Here is a 19885-nt window from a genome sequence, read left to right on the forward strand (position 1 = left end):
TTTAATATACACAAAACTAAACACATTGGTCAAATTTAATGTTTTCAAAAAAAAAGTTAAGCTTCCAAAATCTAACCCTAAAAATACAAACAATATTACAACATATGTTACCAATCCATAAACCAAAGAATATTATGACACACTACATCTCACTCATCTATGATGAAAATAATTCAATTTTATTAGATGTTAATTTATATTATTTACTAATGTTTATAATTACATGATTTCAATTTTTAACCCATCAAAATATTTTTTATAAAATTTTTAAATTATTTTTAAGATCTAACTCTTGAGAAGACTTACCAGAGTTATATTCGTAAAATTACATTCTATTTTTTTTTTGCTTGGCCATAATAAGCTGGTTGTAATTCCATTAAGTGTTTAAGTTACTTTTGCATTTGATTGTTAGGATATACTTTTGCATTTAAAATCAAGTTTTTAATCATTTTTCGAATTCCGATTAGAAAATAAGTTCTTTTTCCTGGATTTGATCATGAATATTGGTTACATGGCCGGCTCGCATGAAACAAAAGTACTCTACGGTTTTCTTTCACTTTTCTTCCTAACCAAGTTTTGCATTCATCAGGAAAGAATGATATCTTTTGTATATATAATAAGAACATGCAGTATGAAAGCATCATTAGTTATAATATTTTGATTTTGATGTTTTCTGATTCAAATACTAAAATTTAGAAAACTGGGAAACATATTTTATTCAAGTGTTCCAACATATATGTTGTTTATAGATATAGTCTAGTTTTATAAAAAGACTTAATTCAAAACTGAATGAACATTACACCAAGACTAAATTCAATATATAATTTGGCAGTCACATTCTCTATACGAAACCTTGAACCAAAATCAATTAGAAACAAATAAAACTGAATACCCATACACATTTTTGTTGGACCTTCCAAAACAAATTAGCCACTCAGCATCTCTAAAACTTAAACCCTGCATAAAAAGCACCAAAGCACATGGTATATTAGTAAACGTTTAATTTTGAATATATACTTTAACTAATTTCAAATTTTCAGAAGATGTTTACGTCTTTAACCAAACAAATCCTAATACCGACAACCCCTCGGATTTTTTTGCCATTTAAAATAAAAAGTAATGTTTGTACACTTACGTGGAACAGTCCATGCTAGAGGAGATAGGGAAGCTGAGATGTGTGTTGCAAAGAGGAGGAAGCTCTTGGATCTTATCAGCCAACATCGGAGGCGTATAACCTCTCGTCATCATCTCAACACAATTACACAGAAGTCTCGGATTCTCTTTTTTGTGCTTGGCAATTATGTTAAGTTTTGCGATATGGACACAACATTTCTTACCGGGTTTGTAATAATTGCCCGTGAGAAATTCAAGACAGTAAGAGAAATAATCATATGTGTATGCACAAAACGGTACGTACGAGTGAACTCGAATCATTAGCCTTGTATGATCGGAGACCACGAGAAGTAGTGAAAGTACGACTAATGTTGTCGTGTGTCTATTCATTTCTAGACTTTGAATTGATGTAAATGAGACACTGTTAGATTAGTTTATTATATAATTAAGAAGCAATATATGTATAGTGTTTAGTATTAGTCACATTTATTTCATGAACTTTTGGTTTTGCTGATGGTTAGATCATCGTTGACGTATATGCCATTGAAAACAATACAAATCGAATGAACCTATATATAGAGGGAACGATAATTACTTGTATTATATTCGTACTCTTTTAGCTCTAGAATATACCAGTACGTTTAGCATTTTTGGGACAAAGTTTATAATTCAAATTGTGTGAAAATACTAAAGTTGGTTTAATGGTAAAATAAATATACTCCTTCCAAACGCATATAAATTTACATACAAATAGCATTATATCAAATTTTTGTTCAAAAAATAGCATATATTAGACAAAAAAAATAGCATTAATTAAAATGTAAAAAAAAAACATACTCCCTCCATTTCATATTAAGTGTCGTTGTAGAGAATTTTTTTTGTTACAAAATAAGTGTCGTTTTCGACTTTCAATGCAAAATTTTATTAATTTTATTCAACAATTTATTTTTCAATTGGTTGAATTATGGTTAGGTGTATAGGTAGTTGTGTTTTTATATAGGAAATATACAAAATTAATTGTTTCTTTAATTTGTATGCACAAACCCAAAACGACAATTAAAATGAAACATATGGAGCATTTATATATTTAAGTTTATAATTTAGTGATTAGAATTTAGAGTTTAATAATTAAGAGGCGGAATTGTGGTTACTGGTTTTAAGATGTAGGGTAATTTAATGTTTTAGTGATTAATAAATGATATTTTGGGTTGTCAAAAAATGGTATTTTGGAGATTTTTATTCTTTTAATGCTATTTTGTGAGAAAAGATAAAAAAAAAATGCTATTTATGAGATTTGTCCAAAATTTTACTTGATTTGTTAATATGAATTGATTAAGTAATATATTAGAAATGTTAAATGAGTCATATATTAATATATGTTTAAGTGGACTTTTCAAATCATTATTCAAAAAACTTTTTTTTTGTGTAGAGAGTGTAATATAAAGTCTGTATTGCCTCTGATTAAATGTATTTCATTCCCTGCCAGAAGAACAAATAATGGTTTCTTAAGTAATCCAAATCGTTTAAACACACAGAAATGTATAACATGAATGTATGTACACATCTATAATATATGAAGAAATGTACATACATGTATGTACTACACAAAGATCAAACTCTATCATGAGTCTGTATACATGTTCTATATAATCACAGAGCTGCGCCTTTTATAAAGACAACAACTTTAAATCTCTATTACAATTTTTTTTTTTCAAAAAAAACTCAGCAGACTCTTCTTTGATACAACAAGACTCGAACTTGTTCTCTGTTTTTGTCCATTCCGGGCAAAATAAGCAAAAATCATTCAGACACATTATGCTATCAGCTTCTGGAATGTTTTGCTTTCTGTCTGGTGAATTCCTGGAGCTGCCGATCGTGTTCTTCCAGCATCTGATCCACTTTTCTTGGTTGAGCCAGCAATGGACCCGACATGTACATTTTGTTATCCCCAGCATCATACTGTATGTAAAAACAACACAAACAGAAAGAGATGTAAAAGACAGTTTCTTGTCTGCAAAAGTAAAGGAAGAAAAGAATCTGTGAGAATAACTTACCCAAGATGGGTCATTTGGGATTTTGATTTGCCTCTTACTATTATCCATAGTGTCAGCTCTGTTGAATGCTCTCAAATTCCTCCTTTGCTGATCCATGATTGTTTGATCTGAGGAGCCAGTTGTGTCTACACGCGAACCACCGCTTTGTCCTGCTAAGTTAGCCCTGCTTGAAGGGGCAGCTGCATTGTCCTTCATGTAAGTAAACCGGCTGTGATTCCGGTTCTTCATCATGGGACCCGAGTGAGAGACTCTCCCACTCGTTGGATTGTTGCTGGTCATCATGTCCTTTGTAATCTGCATTTGCCTCGCCGAATGACCAGGAACACATGTTCTTAGATAAGGGTTCTGTATTGGACCAACAAGTATCTTTTTTTTGTTAATATTCTGATGGATCAGAGGCAACAACACCAAACCATAGCAGATCAAACCAATACTCTGTTACCTCCATAGCCGCTGTGAGTGATGGATTAGCTCTTAGGGGCGGGATAAGTTTTCTTTCATGTGATTGTCTCGTCTGAGAGTCTTGTCTTTGGTTCTTCTCTTGCCTCTTAGCATCGTCGCGGAGTTTAGCATCAATCTCTTTGCTTGGAGGATATTTCGGTAGAGAAGATGGATCACAAGCAAACGGCTCTGTGTTAAAGTACTGCTCCACAACAACAACTATGTTGTGTTATCATCAAATCACAATATACTTTACTTGAATGATCACAAAAGTACATAAAAGTTAAAAGCAGCACCTCGCTCTCAAGGGCTTTAGCTGCAGAGCCTCTCCGGTCAGGATCTATAGAGAGTAAAGCCTCCAGAAGCGAGAGTACATTAGTAGGCAAGTCCTTAAACATCTCAGCTACACGACGTCCGTAAGGAAGCGCGGGTCTAAAGGCAGCTGAAGGTGGTAGCTTCAGCTTCCTCCAGTAATCTTCTGTTGGTGAACCACACAGCTTGAATATTTTATGCAGTTGCTCCACCTACAAACAGCTTATGAGAAGATGAGTTGCAGATGGATTCAAGATTGTTTTATGTTACCTCGGTTTTGCCAGGCAAGATGGGTTTCCCAGAATAAAGTTCGCCTAAGATACAGCCAGCGCTCCACAAATCAACACCAACACCATAATGGCAAGCTCCAAGAAGAAGCTCAGGTGGTCGATACCATAGAGTCACAACACGGCTGGTCAAGGGAACAGTGTTGTGCGGGTCGAAAAACGTTGCTAACCCGAAGTCAGCTATCTTCAAGATCCCATTACTGTCGATAAGTAGGTTTGATCCCTTTATATCGCGGTGCAGAACACCGCGACTGTGACAATGATGAAGCCCGCTTAGAAGTTGTTTCATGTAACATTTAACCTGAGGCTGAGAGAACTTGATACCGGGAATGGAAGCAAGTCCAACGAGATCATGGTCCATATACTCGAAAACCAAGTAAAGAGAAGAAGAAGCAGAGGCAGTGATCAAGCCTTGTAACTTGAGTACATTAGGATGATCAAGCCTCCTCATTACAATGATCTCTCTAGCCATAAACTTAACACTCTCTAAATCGCTGAGATCAAACCGGACTCTTTTAAGCGCGACAATCTTGTTATCCAAGAGATCACGCGCCTTGTAGACACTGCTGTACGTGCCTTGTCCAATCTACAAAGAAGAAACATTGAAACAAAGTTCACCATCCGAAAGAAAGAGCCAAATTGTATACTTACTTTCTCGAGTTTCTCAAAGGTGCTAGCACGACGGGGAGTCCAACCCACAAGGGCTTCACCAGCCACCGAGACTAGCCAAGCAGGCCATCCTGCAGCCACCTCGGGTTCTTCTTTAGCAACAACAGTACTAGGCTCTCTCTTTAGTTCCGTATCTTCATCTTCATCCGTGTCACCAATCTCTGCAATCTCCGGAGACAACCTAGTTGAACTGAACTTGGATCTGTCTTGTTGCTCTTCTTTACTCTGGCTCGAATCATCAATCCTGGAAGAAGAACGCTTCTCCGATGACTCTTTCCTTTGATGATGATGGTTTCTCTTTGGAGACTTCTTCTTTGAGATTATGCAACCCATGAGATGAGCACTGTAGATACCCTAATTCATCCTTACCAAACTCAACTCCATTTTCCCGGCGAGACCCAACTCACCATCCAATCGAAACCCAGGAACCCAAATTCGAATTCAGACTAAAGTGAAGATGAAACGGTGTGAAAGAGAGAGAGAGAGAAGGAGGAGGAGGAGATGTGTACGCAAGATTGGATTTTTATTTTTCTTCTTTTTTGTTGAGATTGGTATCATTTGACCAAAGAAGACGCAGAGATGTGTATAAACTATGTATACATACATACATACATACATATATACATGTATTATTGATGTGTATTATTTTATTTATTTATATGCGAACAGCTAACACCGTCTTCGTCAACGGAAGGTGGGACTTTCTCTCTCACTTATTTTCTTCCCTAAATTGTAATTTACACTTTTTTCTTTTGTGAATTTCAGGATATGCATCATTGATTTTTACTAACTTTTTTTAGAGGTGAACACGGATCAAATATACAAATTTTTGGAGTTATTCATAATCTGATTCATTTTGTACAAATGATCAGTTATCCGATTTGATTTGATCTTTAGATATCCGGATATTCAGTATTCTAAATATCTAGAAAATTTTAGATTTTTAATTAGATATCCGTTTTAATTCGTACAAATAAAATACATATTAAAAATCAGATAAAAAGTTATTTAGTTTTAAAAAATTCTAATAACTAATATAACAAATTTAATAAATAAAAGTATTGTAAAATTTATATAAAATATAATATTTATAGGGCAATTGTCAATAATAGCACCTTTTGAAGTTTATGTCTCAAAAATAGCACTAGAAGGAGAAAGTCACAAAAATGACATTCATTAAAGGGTAAAATATCTCTAATATCCTTGGTTTAAAATTAAATAAATAAACAAAAAATAAAAATAAAAATAAAAATAAAATAAAAAAAATAAAAAAATGAAAAAAAGAAAATTTTTTTATAGTTTCAGATTATATGTTTTCAGATTCGAAATTTTTATAATTTTTTTTTTGAAATTTTTTTTTTTCAAATTTTTTATTTTATTTTTTTTTTCAAATTTTCTTTTTATAATTTAAAAATACTTTTTGAAACTGTTTTTAAAATTTTTATTTTTTATTTTAGTATTTATTTTTTATAAAATTTTAAACCCTAATTCCAAAACCCCACCCCTTAACTCTAAACCCTAAGGTTTGGATTAATTAACCCAAGGGGTATAAGTGTATATTACCTCTTTAATGAAACCTATTTTTGTGACTTTTAGCCTTGAGTGCTACTCTGGGAACAAAAACTTGATTTGGTGCTATTCTAGTCTTTTTCTCATATTTATATATGTGTATATATATATATGCATATAACGAATCGGATTGGATATTTGTTCTTAAAAATACTAGTATTTGTGATTTGTTTCGTTTCTTACGAATATAACGAATCAAATAAATTTTTTTGGATATTTTGCCAAGCCCTATTTTTTCTATAGTTTATTGCTTTCCAAATTTGTACTCATTTTTGTTTCCTCTTTTACTAAATGACAATATGTGGATTCATGTTCTTAAAAAGAAAAAAAAAATATTTCTTATTTAACTTAATTTTATTTGACAGCAAAAGACCATCCTATTACTAAAACAAGAGATTATTTGAGTAACCAGACCGGAATAATAGTTCCCTATGGAAACACCAAGCAATTCTACCTAAATAATCTATAATTGCATTAAGGGATCAAGGAATGTTTAGATCTAGAAGTGAAGAAGTCTTCTTTGTAATACATCTATCTCTTTCAACTTTGTGGAAAGGTTTGGCCATGCATGAGGTTCTTTAATAATTACTATCAAATCCTTGCAATCTGCTCGGAAAACTTAGCAGGTATAGTGATAAAGCATACCTTCCATTGACCAACAAGTGTTTGTAGTCCCGAATGCAGCGATGATTATCTCCTTCGATGATTTCTTGTGCGCATAAGTAGGATTTGTCCGGATGTATCTTTCCAACCTCTTCCACATCCACTAAATTGTGATGTCGGGTTCGAACAACCATCCACCAGACATATGTTCTGTAAGAATATGGCTTAAGAATAACTATTATCTGGTGTTTGTTCCTCTATAGAAGCTGGTGCATTTGCCTCGAACCAGGCTTGGCATTCTCCTCTGCATGTCTGATAAAGTCTTGTGTCTTTATTAATTCCTTTGATTAACTTTATCATTCCTATTTTTTTAGAGATACCAAAATATCTATGGATAAGAATATCTATCAAGATCGGAGTCTTTGATACTATTTTCGCCAATCAAGTCGGAGTCTTCAATACTATTTTCGCTTGAAAAATAGTCCATATTAGTGTAAGCACTGGAGACAAGAAAAATATATGGATGTAAAGGTGACAATGATTGTCACATCGCATATCGCGACAAGTCAGATTTTTTGTTGCAGCTACATGTCCTAATACCAACTACCATATAAGATAGTGAATCTTCTGAGGAATATGTATTTACCAAATGAAGGCTTAAATATTTGTAAACAAAAATAATATGATTATTAGAATGCATAAAGAACATCAAATTTATGTATTTTGACATATTTTGTCTATTATTAAAAACATAATTTTAATGATTTATCATATTCTTCATGATTTTAGAATATTATATTATGTTGAATCAATAGTTTTCACAAATAAATTTACTGAATTAGTTGATGGTTTTTATTTTTTCTATAATTTTATGATTAATACTCTAGATAGTCAAATTAAATATCACATGAACGTTAGTTCTGAAATCTCTGGTAAGCCACGCACTTCACCTCTAATCTTTCAGAATAAGTCAGCAGGCACATCAGGATAATTCAACAATGGAGTGTCCTTTGAGTATTGAAACTCAACCCTGTCAGAAATCCTAAGATTTGGCTTCTTGGGAGGAGGAAGTATTGATCCCTCTGCGAGCACACATTTTGCGGCATAAATTATCCTCTCCATGATGAGATCGTTTGCTGCATTGGCAGTGTCTTCCTCATTATGAGAAGGAGTAGTTGAAGGCTGAGCAGGTTCTTCGGTGGTTTTCTCTACATCCTACTTGGAAGACTTGTATGCGTTCTCCGGCAGACTTGTCGACATTCTCCTTGGCAGATTTCGCATCTTTTCTTTGCTGACTTATCTGTTTTACCTTTTTTGCATACTTGGCTTTCTTGTTCTTTGTTGACTTGGAGGACTCGGCAGTGGGGAAATGGATTGTTGGGGATTATGACGCCATTCCATCAAGGATATGCATTTGGTTCATAACGTTGAGATCCATCTCTTCTCCAAGTTGATCAGCGTAAAAGAATGTTCTTTATGACTTTACCCAGTCAGCTGAACGAGTTTACACAGTTCTGTAAAGAAATGAGTACAAGGCGAATTAATAGAGGATTGACAGAAAATGGAAAATCATTAGAAGAGATGTCACAGAAAATACGAAGATACAACTTCAACTATCTACCAGTTTTAGGATTCCACAACACTGGATAATCGATTGGTGGTTCCTCAAAAGCTACTCGGTTCATATTGATGTAGAAATAGTGACGCAACTGGTTGAGAGTCTTTGAGGGATGACAGGTCAGGATATTAAGCTTGTATTCATCTTAGTATAAATATACCCATTTTGATTCAGTTGGACTTGAACCATCTCTTCAAAAAATCTGACATTCACTGATATGTCAAACTTAGCGGCCAAAACCATCAGTGATACAATGATCCTGATTGATCCAGTCATCAGTTGAGATAGAGCAATGCCTTTTCTACTGCAGTAAGCTATGATGAGTCGAGGAATTAGGAACCATAGCTTGGATTCCTTTGGAAACCAACACTACACACAAGTTCATCCTAGAGTAGGAGTTCACGGCCGTTGATCGGATCTTGGAATAACAAATGTGAAACCAAGAGAGATGGTAGGTAACTCTAAAATCTCTGTCACATTCGTAAAATTCAACCATGTCGACTCGATGTCTATCCAATTCTGCCCTCGGAAAAACTGATGCACAAATCTCGGCATCAGTATAGGCATGCGGATAGATAAAAAGTCCATTTCAACTACGAAAAATTGGGTGCTGCTCGAAATATCGGATTCCCTCTCTGTTGCTTTCTAGGTTGGAACCGATAATAGGAACCTCTTCCATGCGATCATCTTTTGCCTCTTGACCGTCCCCATCATCTCTGAATGTTTCCTAATCATGACAAACTAACTAAAGCTGATTAAAGTCTAATCCGTTAGTGTCTCTTAACACGCTTTGATGAATCCTAGCCACGTCGTTAACAAGACTGGACATGTCGCAGACATACGGATCCATACAATTGGGGAAGAAACTCTCTCCTTTCCTTTTCTCAGACATCTACAAATTGATGACATCTTTTCCGAAGAACAGTTGAAGAACATGAGACAAACCGGAGAAATTAAGCCAACTTGAAGTAAAAAATCGGAAAATATATAGTAAAGAGTGATGAAAAAGAGGAGATTTTAAGAGAAAACTAACCTTGTATCATGAAGAGAAGTGAAGAAATGAAAGTGAGATCCCTTATTCATAATGTCAATGCACGACAACCGAAGAAACATCATCATTAGGTCTAAGAGACGAGTTTATGATTTCAATAGTAAGGATAATTTAATCCAAGGTTAAAATGGTTTATTGTTAACCAGACTAAAGTCTACTAAAATTACCGAGATGAAAGTCCACCATCATTTTCAAAAACAGGTGCATAGTTATTTACTTTTAGAACATATTTTTACAAATTCATTGACATCAACTTCGTATATCATAATAAATTGGAGAACTTATTATCAGAGATGGATTACGTTCTCCGGAGAAACCCATCAAGTTAACTAAACTCGGATCAATTGCTCAAAGAGCGATCAAAGGTTACACCGACTTAGAAGCGAAAAGAATGTATTCGAGTATAAAATGTGAGAACTGGAAATCAGAAGTAGACAATCACAAACACACGCTTTTAGGCAAAAGATTAAGATCTTCATATTTTACGTTGTTCTTACCTAGTTGATCATCTTTCCATAGAAATTCGTCTTTTCTCTTATAATCCATCTTTCATCAGTCAATAAACTCTTTTAAATAGCTCATCATCAAATTCGTTGATACATCGTATATGTGCTAAATTCAGATTAAACAATGTGTAATGTTTATATTTAATCCATGAGGTCACTTGTGCACAATTTTATTTATTTTATGCCAATGCCATTTTATTTTATTTTTAAATAAATGTAAATTGTTTTGGTAAACCGGGAGGCTGGATTCAAATTGAAAAACGGTTGAACCGACTTCATATAGTCCTGGTCAGAGAAGCCGCCTGCGAAACAGAACAGCTTCGGTTTCTAGATTATCTCCGATGGAGAAGCTGCGGAAAGTAGTGAAGGAGATCGCCTACACGAGAGACCACACAAACTCCCCTGCACTTCACCGCTCACTAGTTCCCTTTCTCACCTTCGCTTCTTCCCTCTACGGAGTCGCCCTCCATATCCGCCGCTCTCTTTACCGCTCCTCCTTCTTCCATCAACACCGGTGAGTTTCCACCAATCAAAAATGAGTATTTTTTCACATCTTCTGAAATTAATTTACTTGTGCTTGGTGAAAGATTGCCGGTTCCGGTGATCAGCGTAGGGAATCTGAGCTGGGGAGGTAATGGGAAGACGCCAATGGTTGAGTACATCACGCAGCTGCTCCTCTCTTCTGGCATCTCTCCGCTTATTCTCACTCGTGGTTACGCTGGTGGTGATGAAGCCAAAATGCTTGAAAGACATCTCCAAGGTGGACCCACAAAGATCGGTGTTGGACCAAACAGGGCTGCCACTGCTGCCTCGTGTTTTGAAAAGTACGGCTGTGCAAACCCATCTAGCATTAGGACATTCTTTGATCGTACCTTACTCCATGAGACAGCCAAAGTCGAGACCTTTTCTCAAGAAATTGGGGCTGTCGTTCTAGATGATGGGATGCAGGTACGTTCTACAAGTTACAGTATTAGAGTTTGTCTCGTGACTTAGCTCTATTGTTGTGGTTATAGCATTGGAGTTTGTGTCGTGACCTCGAGATTGTGATGCTTAACGGGCTGAATCCGTGGGGGAATGGTAACTTAGTTCCCCTTGGACCTTTACGGGAGCCTCTTCCAGCGCTTGACCGGGCTGATATAGCTGTAGTACACCACGTGGACTTGGTAACGTTTCCTTTCTTTATGATGATGACGACTATTTAAGGTTAATGGCTTTGTTGGATCATACAGATACCTGAACAAAGCCTCAGAGATATTGAGAAGACGATTCATGGATTCAAAAACTCCATCCCTATCTTCTACTCCAAGATGGTGCCCAAATACTTGTTCGATGTTAAAAATGATAGGTCACATGTAGCTTTAGAAGCATTGCACGATGCAACTGTGCTATGCGTTTCCGCTATTGGATCCGCTGACGCATTTGTCGAGAACATTGAGATGGTAAGTTGTTTAGTTACTGTTATGTATGTAACAAAGATTCAATTTTGTATATGCTAACTAATGGGCTTGACAGGTTGGAGCACGTTTTGTTGATAGACTTGATTTCAGTGATCATTATTTATTTGAAGCACAGGTACAATGCTATTAAGCTGCCAAAAAGTGGATTATACCATTATCTCAATCAAATTGGCAGTAATCAAGATCATATTGATAAGCGCAGGATGTTGAAACTATGAGGAGGAGAGCAAAGGGACTAGAGAACAGATCTGATTCCAAGCCTATTATTGTGGTGACCGAAAAGGTGAAGTTTCTGTTTATTGTTGTTACTTGGTCGACGTTATTAAGTTTCAAGTCCACACAGACATGAATCCTATTTCATTTTGCTTTTTGCTAGGATTATAACAGGGACCCGGAGATTCTCAAAAGTCTGGACTCATACACAGTCTTGGTTCTGTGTTCTAAGTTGGAAATAACTCCTTGTAGAGACACTAATGTGGATGACTTTAAATCTACACTTTGTAAAACTCTGGCGGTTAAGTTTCGTGTTTCTAATTAGAATTCTGGCGGTTAAGTTTCCGTCGTGTTTTGAAAATAAGATATTCAAGAAAGTGTTTCCAATGTGTTTCAACTTTTCCAAAAGATTCAGGTTCGGAAACGTTTCCAAAACAGGAAATGGACTGAATGCAGTTTTCATGCAACCTAGGTAAACTGAAAGAAATTTGTGAACATTGGTTATTTTTTTCTTTAATATGTATTTGCAATAACTTTTTTTTTAAAAATTATTGTTTTGTTATTTTGTGGAACTGTGTTGTAACTTAAACTGGTCTAGTTTAAAAATGATATTTTAAAATAATTTATCAAATGTTATTTTGTAGTATTTTTTGTATTTGTTTGTTTCACTTTCCTACTGTGTATGTTGAACGTTCAGTAATGCAATCTACTACTACGTATGCTCGGACGTAACAGAGAAAAAAAACACACTTCATTTCTTTGAAATTTCTCTTTGTTATAATTTTATTCTATCGAGAAATTTGAGTAAAGGCAAATAACTGTAGAAAGAAAATAATACTAATATAAAATAATAAATATGCAAGAAAGAGTTTATTATAATTTCGTCAAAAAAAAGTTTATTATAAAGAGTGGAAATAGAAAGCGAGGTGCAGGTTACAAATGATAGAAATATAGAAGTGAAAAAGTAGCAATTACTTTCCAAATGTGACAACAATGGGGTTCACTTTTGTTTACGAACTCAACAATTGAGGCTCCTCTCCTCTTGTTCATACTGCTGCGCCACTTCTATAACATGACTTTTGTAACACTCGTCTTTGTTGCCGTATTTTTCTTCGATATTATGGATCAGTCTTCCAAAGTCATCTTCTTCAGTCTCTCAATATATTCTAGTAAAGTTCAAAAAATAATATATTACTTATATTATGGTCGGAAAAACGCGGTAAATACGCCTCGACATAGTCGGAATCACACTCTACTCATTTCATAGAAATTTCTCTCTTCTCTTATTCTTCAATATATACATTATGCATATGGATTAATCCTCCTCCAAGAATTATGCTTCTTCAAGCTGGTGTTTAGATGAATTAGTCGAGATCTTGAAATGCAAAGAAGCTTCAGAGCAGAATGTAATGACGATTTTCTACGACATTGATCCGTCCAGTGTACGAAAGCAGAAGGGAGATTTTGGGAGCGCTTTCAAGAAAACTTGTGTAGGCAAAACTGAAGAAGTGAAGCAGAGATGGGCCAGAGCTTTGACTCATGTCGCAAACATTAAAGGCGAACATTCTCTAAATTGGTAGGTAGATTTGGTACCTTTATTATCTTTCTCAAATATTTGTTTATATGTAAAGTTAGACCCACCAACGCAAATATTTGTTTGTTTTTGTTAATTAGGGCTAGTGAAGCAGAGATGATCCAAAAGATTGCTACTGATGTTTCAAGGAAACTTAATGTTACACCATCACGGGACTTTGACGGGATGGTGGGAATGGACGCTCACTTGAGAAAAATGAGCATTTTGACACGCCTAGAGTGCGATGAAGTGATCATGACTGGAATTTGGGGTCCTGCGGGAATTGGTAAGACTACCATTGCTAGAGCTTTATTCAACCGACTATCTGTCAGTTTTCAATTTAAATGCTTTATGGGGAACCTCAAGGGTAGTTATAGGAGCATAATGGGTGTAGATGACTATGATTCCAAACTGGCTTTACAAAGCAAACTTCTGTCCGACATTTTGAACCAAAAGAGCATGAGGGCACAACATTTAGGTGCTATAAAAGAATGGCTTCAGAATAAAAGAGTGCTTATCGTTCTTGATGATGTTGATGATCAAGAGCAATTAGAGGTTTTGGCTAAAAGTTCTTCTTGGTTCGGTCCTGGAAGTCGAATCATTGTTACCACAAAAGACAAAAAGATTTTAAAGGCACATAGGATCAATGATATCTACCATGTAGATTTTCCATCTGAAGAAGAAGCTCTTGAGATCTTATATCTCTCTGCTTTCAAGAAGAGTCCTCCACCTGATGGTCTTGAAGAGCTTTCGAAAAGGGTAGTAAAGTTTTGCGGTAATCTTCCGTTAGGCCTTCGTGTTGTGGGCTCATCTTTGTATGGGGAGAGCGTGGACGAATGGAGGCTTCAAATACATGGGCTAGAAACTAGTCTTAATAGAAAAGTGGAAGATGTCTTACGAGTCGGATATGACAAATTATTGGAAAAACACCAGTCTCTCTTTCTACATATTGCATGCATCTTCAACGATTGCTATGTCGATAATGTGGCGAGAATGCTCGCCGATAGTAATTTGGATGTCGAAAATGGATTGAAGACCCTCGCCAGTAAATCTCTTGTGCACATATCTACTGATGGGTGGATAACGATGCACTGCCTACTACAAAAATTGGGTAGGCAGATAGTTCTTAAGCAGTCCAGCGAACCCGGAAAACGTCAGTTTTTAGTAGAAGTCCAAGATATCCGTGATGTATTGGAAAATGAAACGGTCAGTTCTTTAGTATAACATTTTACTAGAGATTTATTTGCCTCTCTTTTGTGTGATTATTATTTTAACAATCTTACTCTTGCAACATTTTTGGTAGGGTACTGGATCTGTTATAGGAATATCATTTGACATGTACAAGCTGAGCGAGTTATCTATAAGTGGGAGAGCTTTTGAAGGAATGCGCAATCTCAAATACTTAAGATTTAACGAAGCAAATGTTAGCTTGTTAGATGACATGGAGTATTTACCCCGCTTAAGGCTATTAGATTGGGATTCATACCCGGGAAGACGTCTTCCTCCAAGATTTCGACCAGAATATCTCATTGAACTCAGAATGCAAAACAGCGAGCTCGAAGAGCTGTGGGAAGGAATCCAGGTTGGTTATTTGATATTTTTGCAAGTATGTATGGCTTTTTATAATTGTTTTTTTTTTACATGTAGCACCTTCCGAATCTCAAGAACATAGATCTTAGCGATTCCTATAAGTTGAAAGAAATCCCAAATCTCTCGAAAGCCACTGGCCTGGAGACATTGAGACTTACATGTTGTGAGAGCTTGGTGGAGATTCCATCTTCTATTTTGAATCTACACAAGCTGAAGAGTTTGGAGGCTTTAGGGTGTATTAACCTACAAGTTGTTCCTACGGACATGGACTTAGCATCTCTCGAGAACGTAGACATGAGTGGGTGCTCACGGTTGAGGACCTTGCCAAACATTTCCAAGAACGTCAAGACTCTTCAAGTACTATGCTCGAAGATTGTCGATTTTCCTGCATCCGTTACTGGATACTGGTCTACTCTCGAGTGTCTTGACATAGGCAGCAGCAGCCTCAAGAGACTAACGCACGTGCCGCTAGGCCTTACTTCGCTAAACGTAAGCACCAGTGATATAAAGACGATTCCAGATTGCGTCAGAGCTCTCCCTCATCTAGATTTTCTCATTGTGGCGAACTGCTCAAAACTCGTGTCGATTTCTGGCCTTTCCCCTTCGCTTAGGTACCTAGTTGCAGACGACTGTGTATCACTCACGAGAGTATGCTTGTCGATCAAGGGACTCACGCTTTACAACTGTTTCAATCTGGATGGAGAAACAAGAAAAGGAGTCATACAACATGACGTTGATTGGTACGCATGCTTACCAGGCAAAGAAGTCCCTGAGGTATTCACTCACAAGGCTACGGGGAACACCGTGACTATCCCTCTGACGGCTCCTGGTGGCGTGCAGCGGGCGTACTCTGCTTCTTCGAGATTCAAGGCTTGCCTTGTGCTTTAGCCAATTGTGTACTTCTCCAAACTCTATATAACCTGTCGTCTAAGAAGCAAAGGAGACACCGAAATCGACAGCATTCGCCGGTGGCAATGGCGTCCAAATTGGCCTCCTCAAAATCTGTCGGAACATCTGTTTATACTTTGCGATGACTTGTTGGATGAACAAGACGGATGTCTTGGAGAAATGGATGTGACTATGGAGGAAATGATGTTTGAATTCAGCTGCTGTGACGACTTGTTTGATGAACATGACGGATGTCTTGGAGAAGTGGATGTGACTATGGAGGAAATGCTGTTTGAATTCAGCTGCAGGGGTAACGGTGACAAGATTCTAGGATGTGGTGTACAGATTTTGGGAGAAGAAAGAGAGCGTAGTAGTGAATGCAACATAAGAGATGGAGGTGGAGACAATGAACAAGGAGCTCTTGAGGTATCACAAGTTGAAAACATCAAAAACACTAAACGTGTAGGTCACTTGATGGGGTCATCGAAGAAGAGATTGCTACTTCGCCGTCCAAAACTATCGAAGAAGAAACCAAAGCAACGATCCTTATAATCACCAGTCTGGGAAAAAGGAAAATGAAATGAACAAAGCAGAGCGGGCTTGCATCAATGCAGCTAATGTATCATTTACATCTATCAGTTACAAGTGGATCAAATGCTGGAATGGACCATATGGACATCAAAAATTCTGAAATAGATAGATCCTTGATATTTTCATATTTATTTTGAATTAATTTTAAATAGAAAAATGGGTAAAAAGTCCTCAAAACCTAATAACTTCTATTTATTTACTAACCCAACTACTATTTATCCAAACCCATTTACCCGACCTAAGCTAGGCATGGGCATTCAGGTACCTGCTCGGATTCGGGTCGGGTCTTTCGGGTTTCGGTTCTTTCGGTTTTTCAATCTAGAGACTCAATCGGGTATATATAAATTTTGGGTCAGGTTCGAGTCGGGTCCACTCAGGTTCAGGTGGGTTCGGTTCTAAATTTTAAGAACCGAAAAATAACCAAATACTCAATGTACTTGAACTTATTGTGGTTACATTTACCCGAAGTAACTGTTCGGTTCCAAATATTAACCGATATCCCCTAGACTATATTTGCGAAGTGATTTTGCTACATGTCATCTCTACAATCATTTTTACAAAAAAATGATGACATGGCTAACAATATTGATGACATGGCTTATAGTTAATATGACATGGACAATCACATTTATTACTGACATATATTTTTGGTAAACTTTATAAAATATAGCAATAACTAATACATTACATTTAATGTTGATTTATATTTTTGGTAAACTTCTTAAAATATGATAATAATTCATAAATCATCACTAAAATAAATATATTGAAATATGCATTATAAATTTCGAAATACATTATTTAATTGTATTTTCATAATTATACAATTTTTATTATAAATATTTTCAAAATTTTCTACATCTTTTTTAAAAAATTAATAAATTGTTAATCGTAATTTCATTAGTTTTTTTAGATATTAACAAATTTTATAAATATTGTTTAGTTATAATTTTTAATCTCCTAGACTATATTTGCGAAGTAATTTTGCCACATGTTCTCTCTACAATCATTTTTACAAAAAAAATGATGACATGACTAACAAGATTGATGACATGGTTTATAGTTAATATGACATGGACAATCACATTTATTACTGACATATATTTTTGGTAAACTTTATAGAATATGACAATAACTAATACATTACATTTAATGTTGATTTATAATTTTGGTAAACTTTTTAAAATATGATATAATTCATAAATCATCACTAAAATAAATATATTGAAATATACATTATAAATTTCGAAATACATTATTTAATTGTATTTTTATAATTAAACAATTTTTATTACTAATATTTTCAAAATTTTCTACATCTTTTTTTAAAAAATTAACAAATTGTTAATCGTAATTTCATTAGTTTCTTTTAAATATCTACAAATTTTATAAATATTGTTTAGTTATAATTTTTAATAACTATATAATTTTTATATGATTTTTTAGTAATTTTATACAAGTTGATTTAATACATTTAACCAAAATAAATATATAAAAATTTATCTAAGATTCGAATTTTAAATATATTACGTATATATTATTAAATATAATTTAAAATAAATAATTTTTTTTTTAATTTTATTCTTAAATCAATTTTATATTAAACATTAGTAAAAAATAATAAAATATATAATATTAATAAATTTTATTTTAAAAATAATTTAATTTTTAAAAAAATTATCACTGCACATGGTGCATGAAAACACCTAGTAACCAATAAAAAGTACTTGAAACGAATACTTGAACATAAGAATTTCATTTCAAAAAGGGGCAAACCATCGACTAACATCAACAGTAAAAGAACAATCCACTAACAACAAAAAACTAGTTCTCAAAATCACGTCCTCCATTGCTCTCATAGTTAAATCACTTTAATTCAATCTTGTTGTGTTGCTTGGATATCACGATCTGAAATAATTTATAAACGAAACATGTATAGCAAGTTACAAAAAAAAAACATAGATAGCAAACATAGATAACAAGTTATAAAAATACATAGATAATCAAACATGTCACCACTTCATACTCTTCACATGCTTTGAACTGTTTGCAGGTTTGAAGATGTTTATGCAGTTGGATGTGCCAAATTTAGGCAGACAAGCAAAAGTCTTCTTGCAATACTGACATATAAATTTGTTTTGGTTGTCTTCGGTTCTTGTGTAGTGCTCCCAAATAGCTGTCCGTGAGCTACGTATCATCTAACAAAGAACATTAACTTGAATCAGAAACATGAAATTAGACATCATATAAAAGCTAAAGAACTAGCGACTGATAGAAAACTGAAATTAGGGTTTCAGATTGCAAACCTTGGGATCGACTTCTTGAGTTCTTGTTGTGAGTAGAGAAAGAAGTGAATCAAATGGTTTTTCATTTATAGAGAAACTAGGGTTTTGGTTTGGATTGTAGAATTCGAGAGTCGGCAAAGGACCGAAGGTGAAGAGACCAAAGAACAAAGGTTTTACAGCTTTTAGGTTTTGGAAATCTCTACTAATAAAAGGGAGCTTTTGAGGCTCCATAGGGCGTCCACATCAGCGGAAAACATTTCTCCCGAAAGATGACACGTGGCATAAAATATAGTTTTACATTTTAATATTAATTATTTTCGAAAATTGTAAAAAATATGTAAACATACAGCATTAAAAAATGGAAAAACTACATTAAACATATGTAAGATTACTATTTTTCACTTAAAAAAAAGACGGCTTATCTCCATAATGTAACATTACCGTTTTATAATAAAAAAACAAAAAATATTATATATAATTTCGAAAATAATAAATATCTGTAAAACATACAACATAAAAATGGAAATACTACATTAAACATAAATATGTTTGACTATTTGTCCAAGTTCATCTATTAAACATTGCCGTTTTACATTAAAAATAGAAAAATACGTAAAGATTTAAACATCTATCTTAAAATATAAAATATAGACATTAACTAAATATAAAGTATAAAAGAGAGAAATACTCAATATATAAAAAAATAAATAATAATTAAATATTATAAATATATAAATATACGAATTATATATACAATAATAAGTAAATGCACAATTTTTTAAAAATGGAAAGAGTATATTAAATATTAAACATCTATCTTAAAATGTAATATAGATATTAAGTAAATAGAAAATATAAGAAAAAGAAATACACAACTTAAAAACAATGGAAAAGGTATATTAAGATTTAAACATCTATCTTAAAATGTAAAATATAGATATTACGCAAATAGAAAGTATAAGAAAAGGAAATACACAATTTCAAAAAATGGAAAAAGTACATTAGTATTTAAACATCTATCTTAAAATGTAAATCAATCTTAAAATATAAAATTATTAGTAAATA

At 34.3% G+C, this 19885-nt stretch overlaps 4 protein-coding genes across 5 annotated transcripts; 2 read left to right on the top strand and 2 right to left on the bottom strand.

Moving 5' to 3' along the window:
• Positions 1–1131: 1131 nt before the first annotated feature.
• LOC103848866 (non-specific lipid-transfer protein 13) lies at positions 1132–2359 on the bottom strand. The gene has a single exon (XM_033285091.1). It carries the CDS (start codon positions 1501–1503, stop codon positions 1132–1134), a length of 372 nt encoding a protein of 123 aa, XP_033140982.1. The 5' UTR covers positions 1504–2359.
• A 324-nt stretch (positions 2360–2683) lies between these two features.
• LOC103848867 (probable serine/threonine-protein kinase At1g54610) lies at positions 2684–5465 on the bottom strand. The gene is made up of 6 exons (XM_009125690.3): positions 4859–5465; positions 4191–4793; positions 3905–4132; positions 3610–3810; positions 3168–3512; positions 2684–3072 (listed from the first exon to the last, which is right to left on the bottom strand). Exons 1-6 carry the CDS (start codon positions 5207–5209, stop codon positions 2935–2937), a joined length of 1866 nt encoding a protein of 621 aa, XP_009123938.1. The 5' UTR covers positions 5210–5465; the 3' UTR covers positions 2684–2934.
• Positions 5466–7579: 2114 nt separating this feature from the next.
• On the top strand, positions 7580–12293 carry LOC103848868 (probable tetraacyldisaccharide 4'-kinase, mitochondrial). 2 transcript variants are annotated; one of them, XM_009125692.3, is made up of 7 exons: positions 7580–10737; positions 10811–11171; positions 11237–11386; positions 11453–11662; positions 11736–11795; positions 11883–11963; positions 12068–12289. In XM_009125692.3, exons 1-7 carry the CDS (start codon positions 10565–10567, stop codon positions 12122–12124), a joined length of 1092 nt encoding a protein of 363 aa, XP_009123940.1. In that variant the 5' UTR covers positions 7580–10564; the 3' UTR covers positions 12125–12289. The 2 variants fall into 2 exon arrangements, with proteins under 2 accessions (XP_009123940.1, XP_009123939.1); XM_009125691.3 differs by having other exon boundaries at positions 7590–10737; positions 12057–12293.
• A 468-nt stretch (positions 12294–12761) lies between these two features.
• Positions 12762–17636, top strand: LOC103848882 (disease resistance protein RML1A-like). Its single transcript, XM_033285633.1, has 3 exons — positions 12762–14672; positions 14770–15048; positions 15114–17636. The coding sequence occupies exons 1-3, from the start codon at positions 13584–13586 to the stop codon at positions 15942–15944; spliced, it is 2199 nt and encodes a 732-aa protein (XP_033141524.1). The 5' UTR covers positions 12762–13583; the 3' UTR covers positions 15945–17636.
• Positions 17637–19885: the final 2249 nt, after the last annotated feature.

This window comes from Brassica rapa, chromosome A02 (genome assembly GCF_000309985.2).
Source record: "Brassica rapa cultivar Chiifu-401-42 chromosome A02, CAAS_Brap_v3.01, whole genome shotgun sequence".
Classification (NCBI taxonomy): Eukaryota; Viridiplantae; Streptophyta; class Magnoliopsida; order Brassicales; family Brassicaceae; genus Brassica; species Brassica rapa.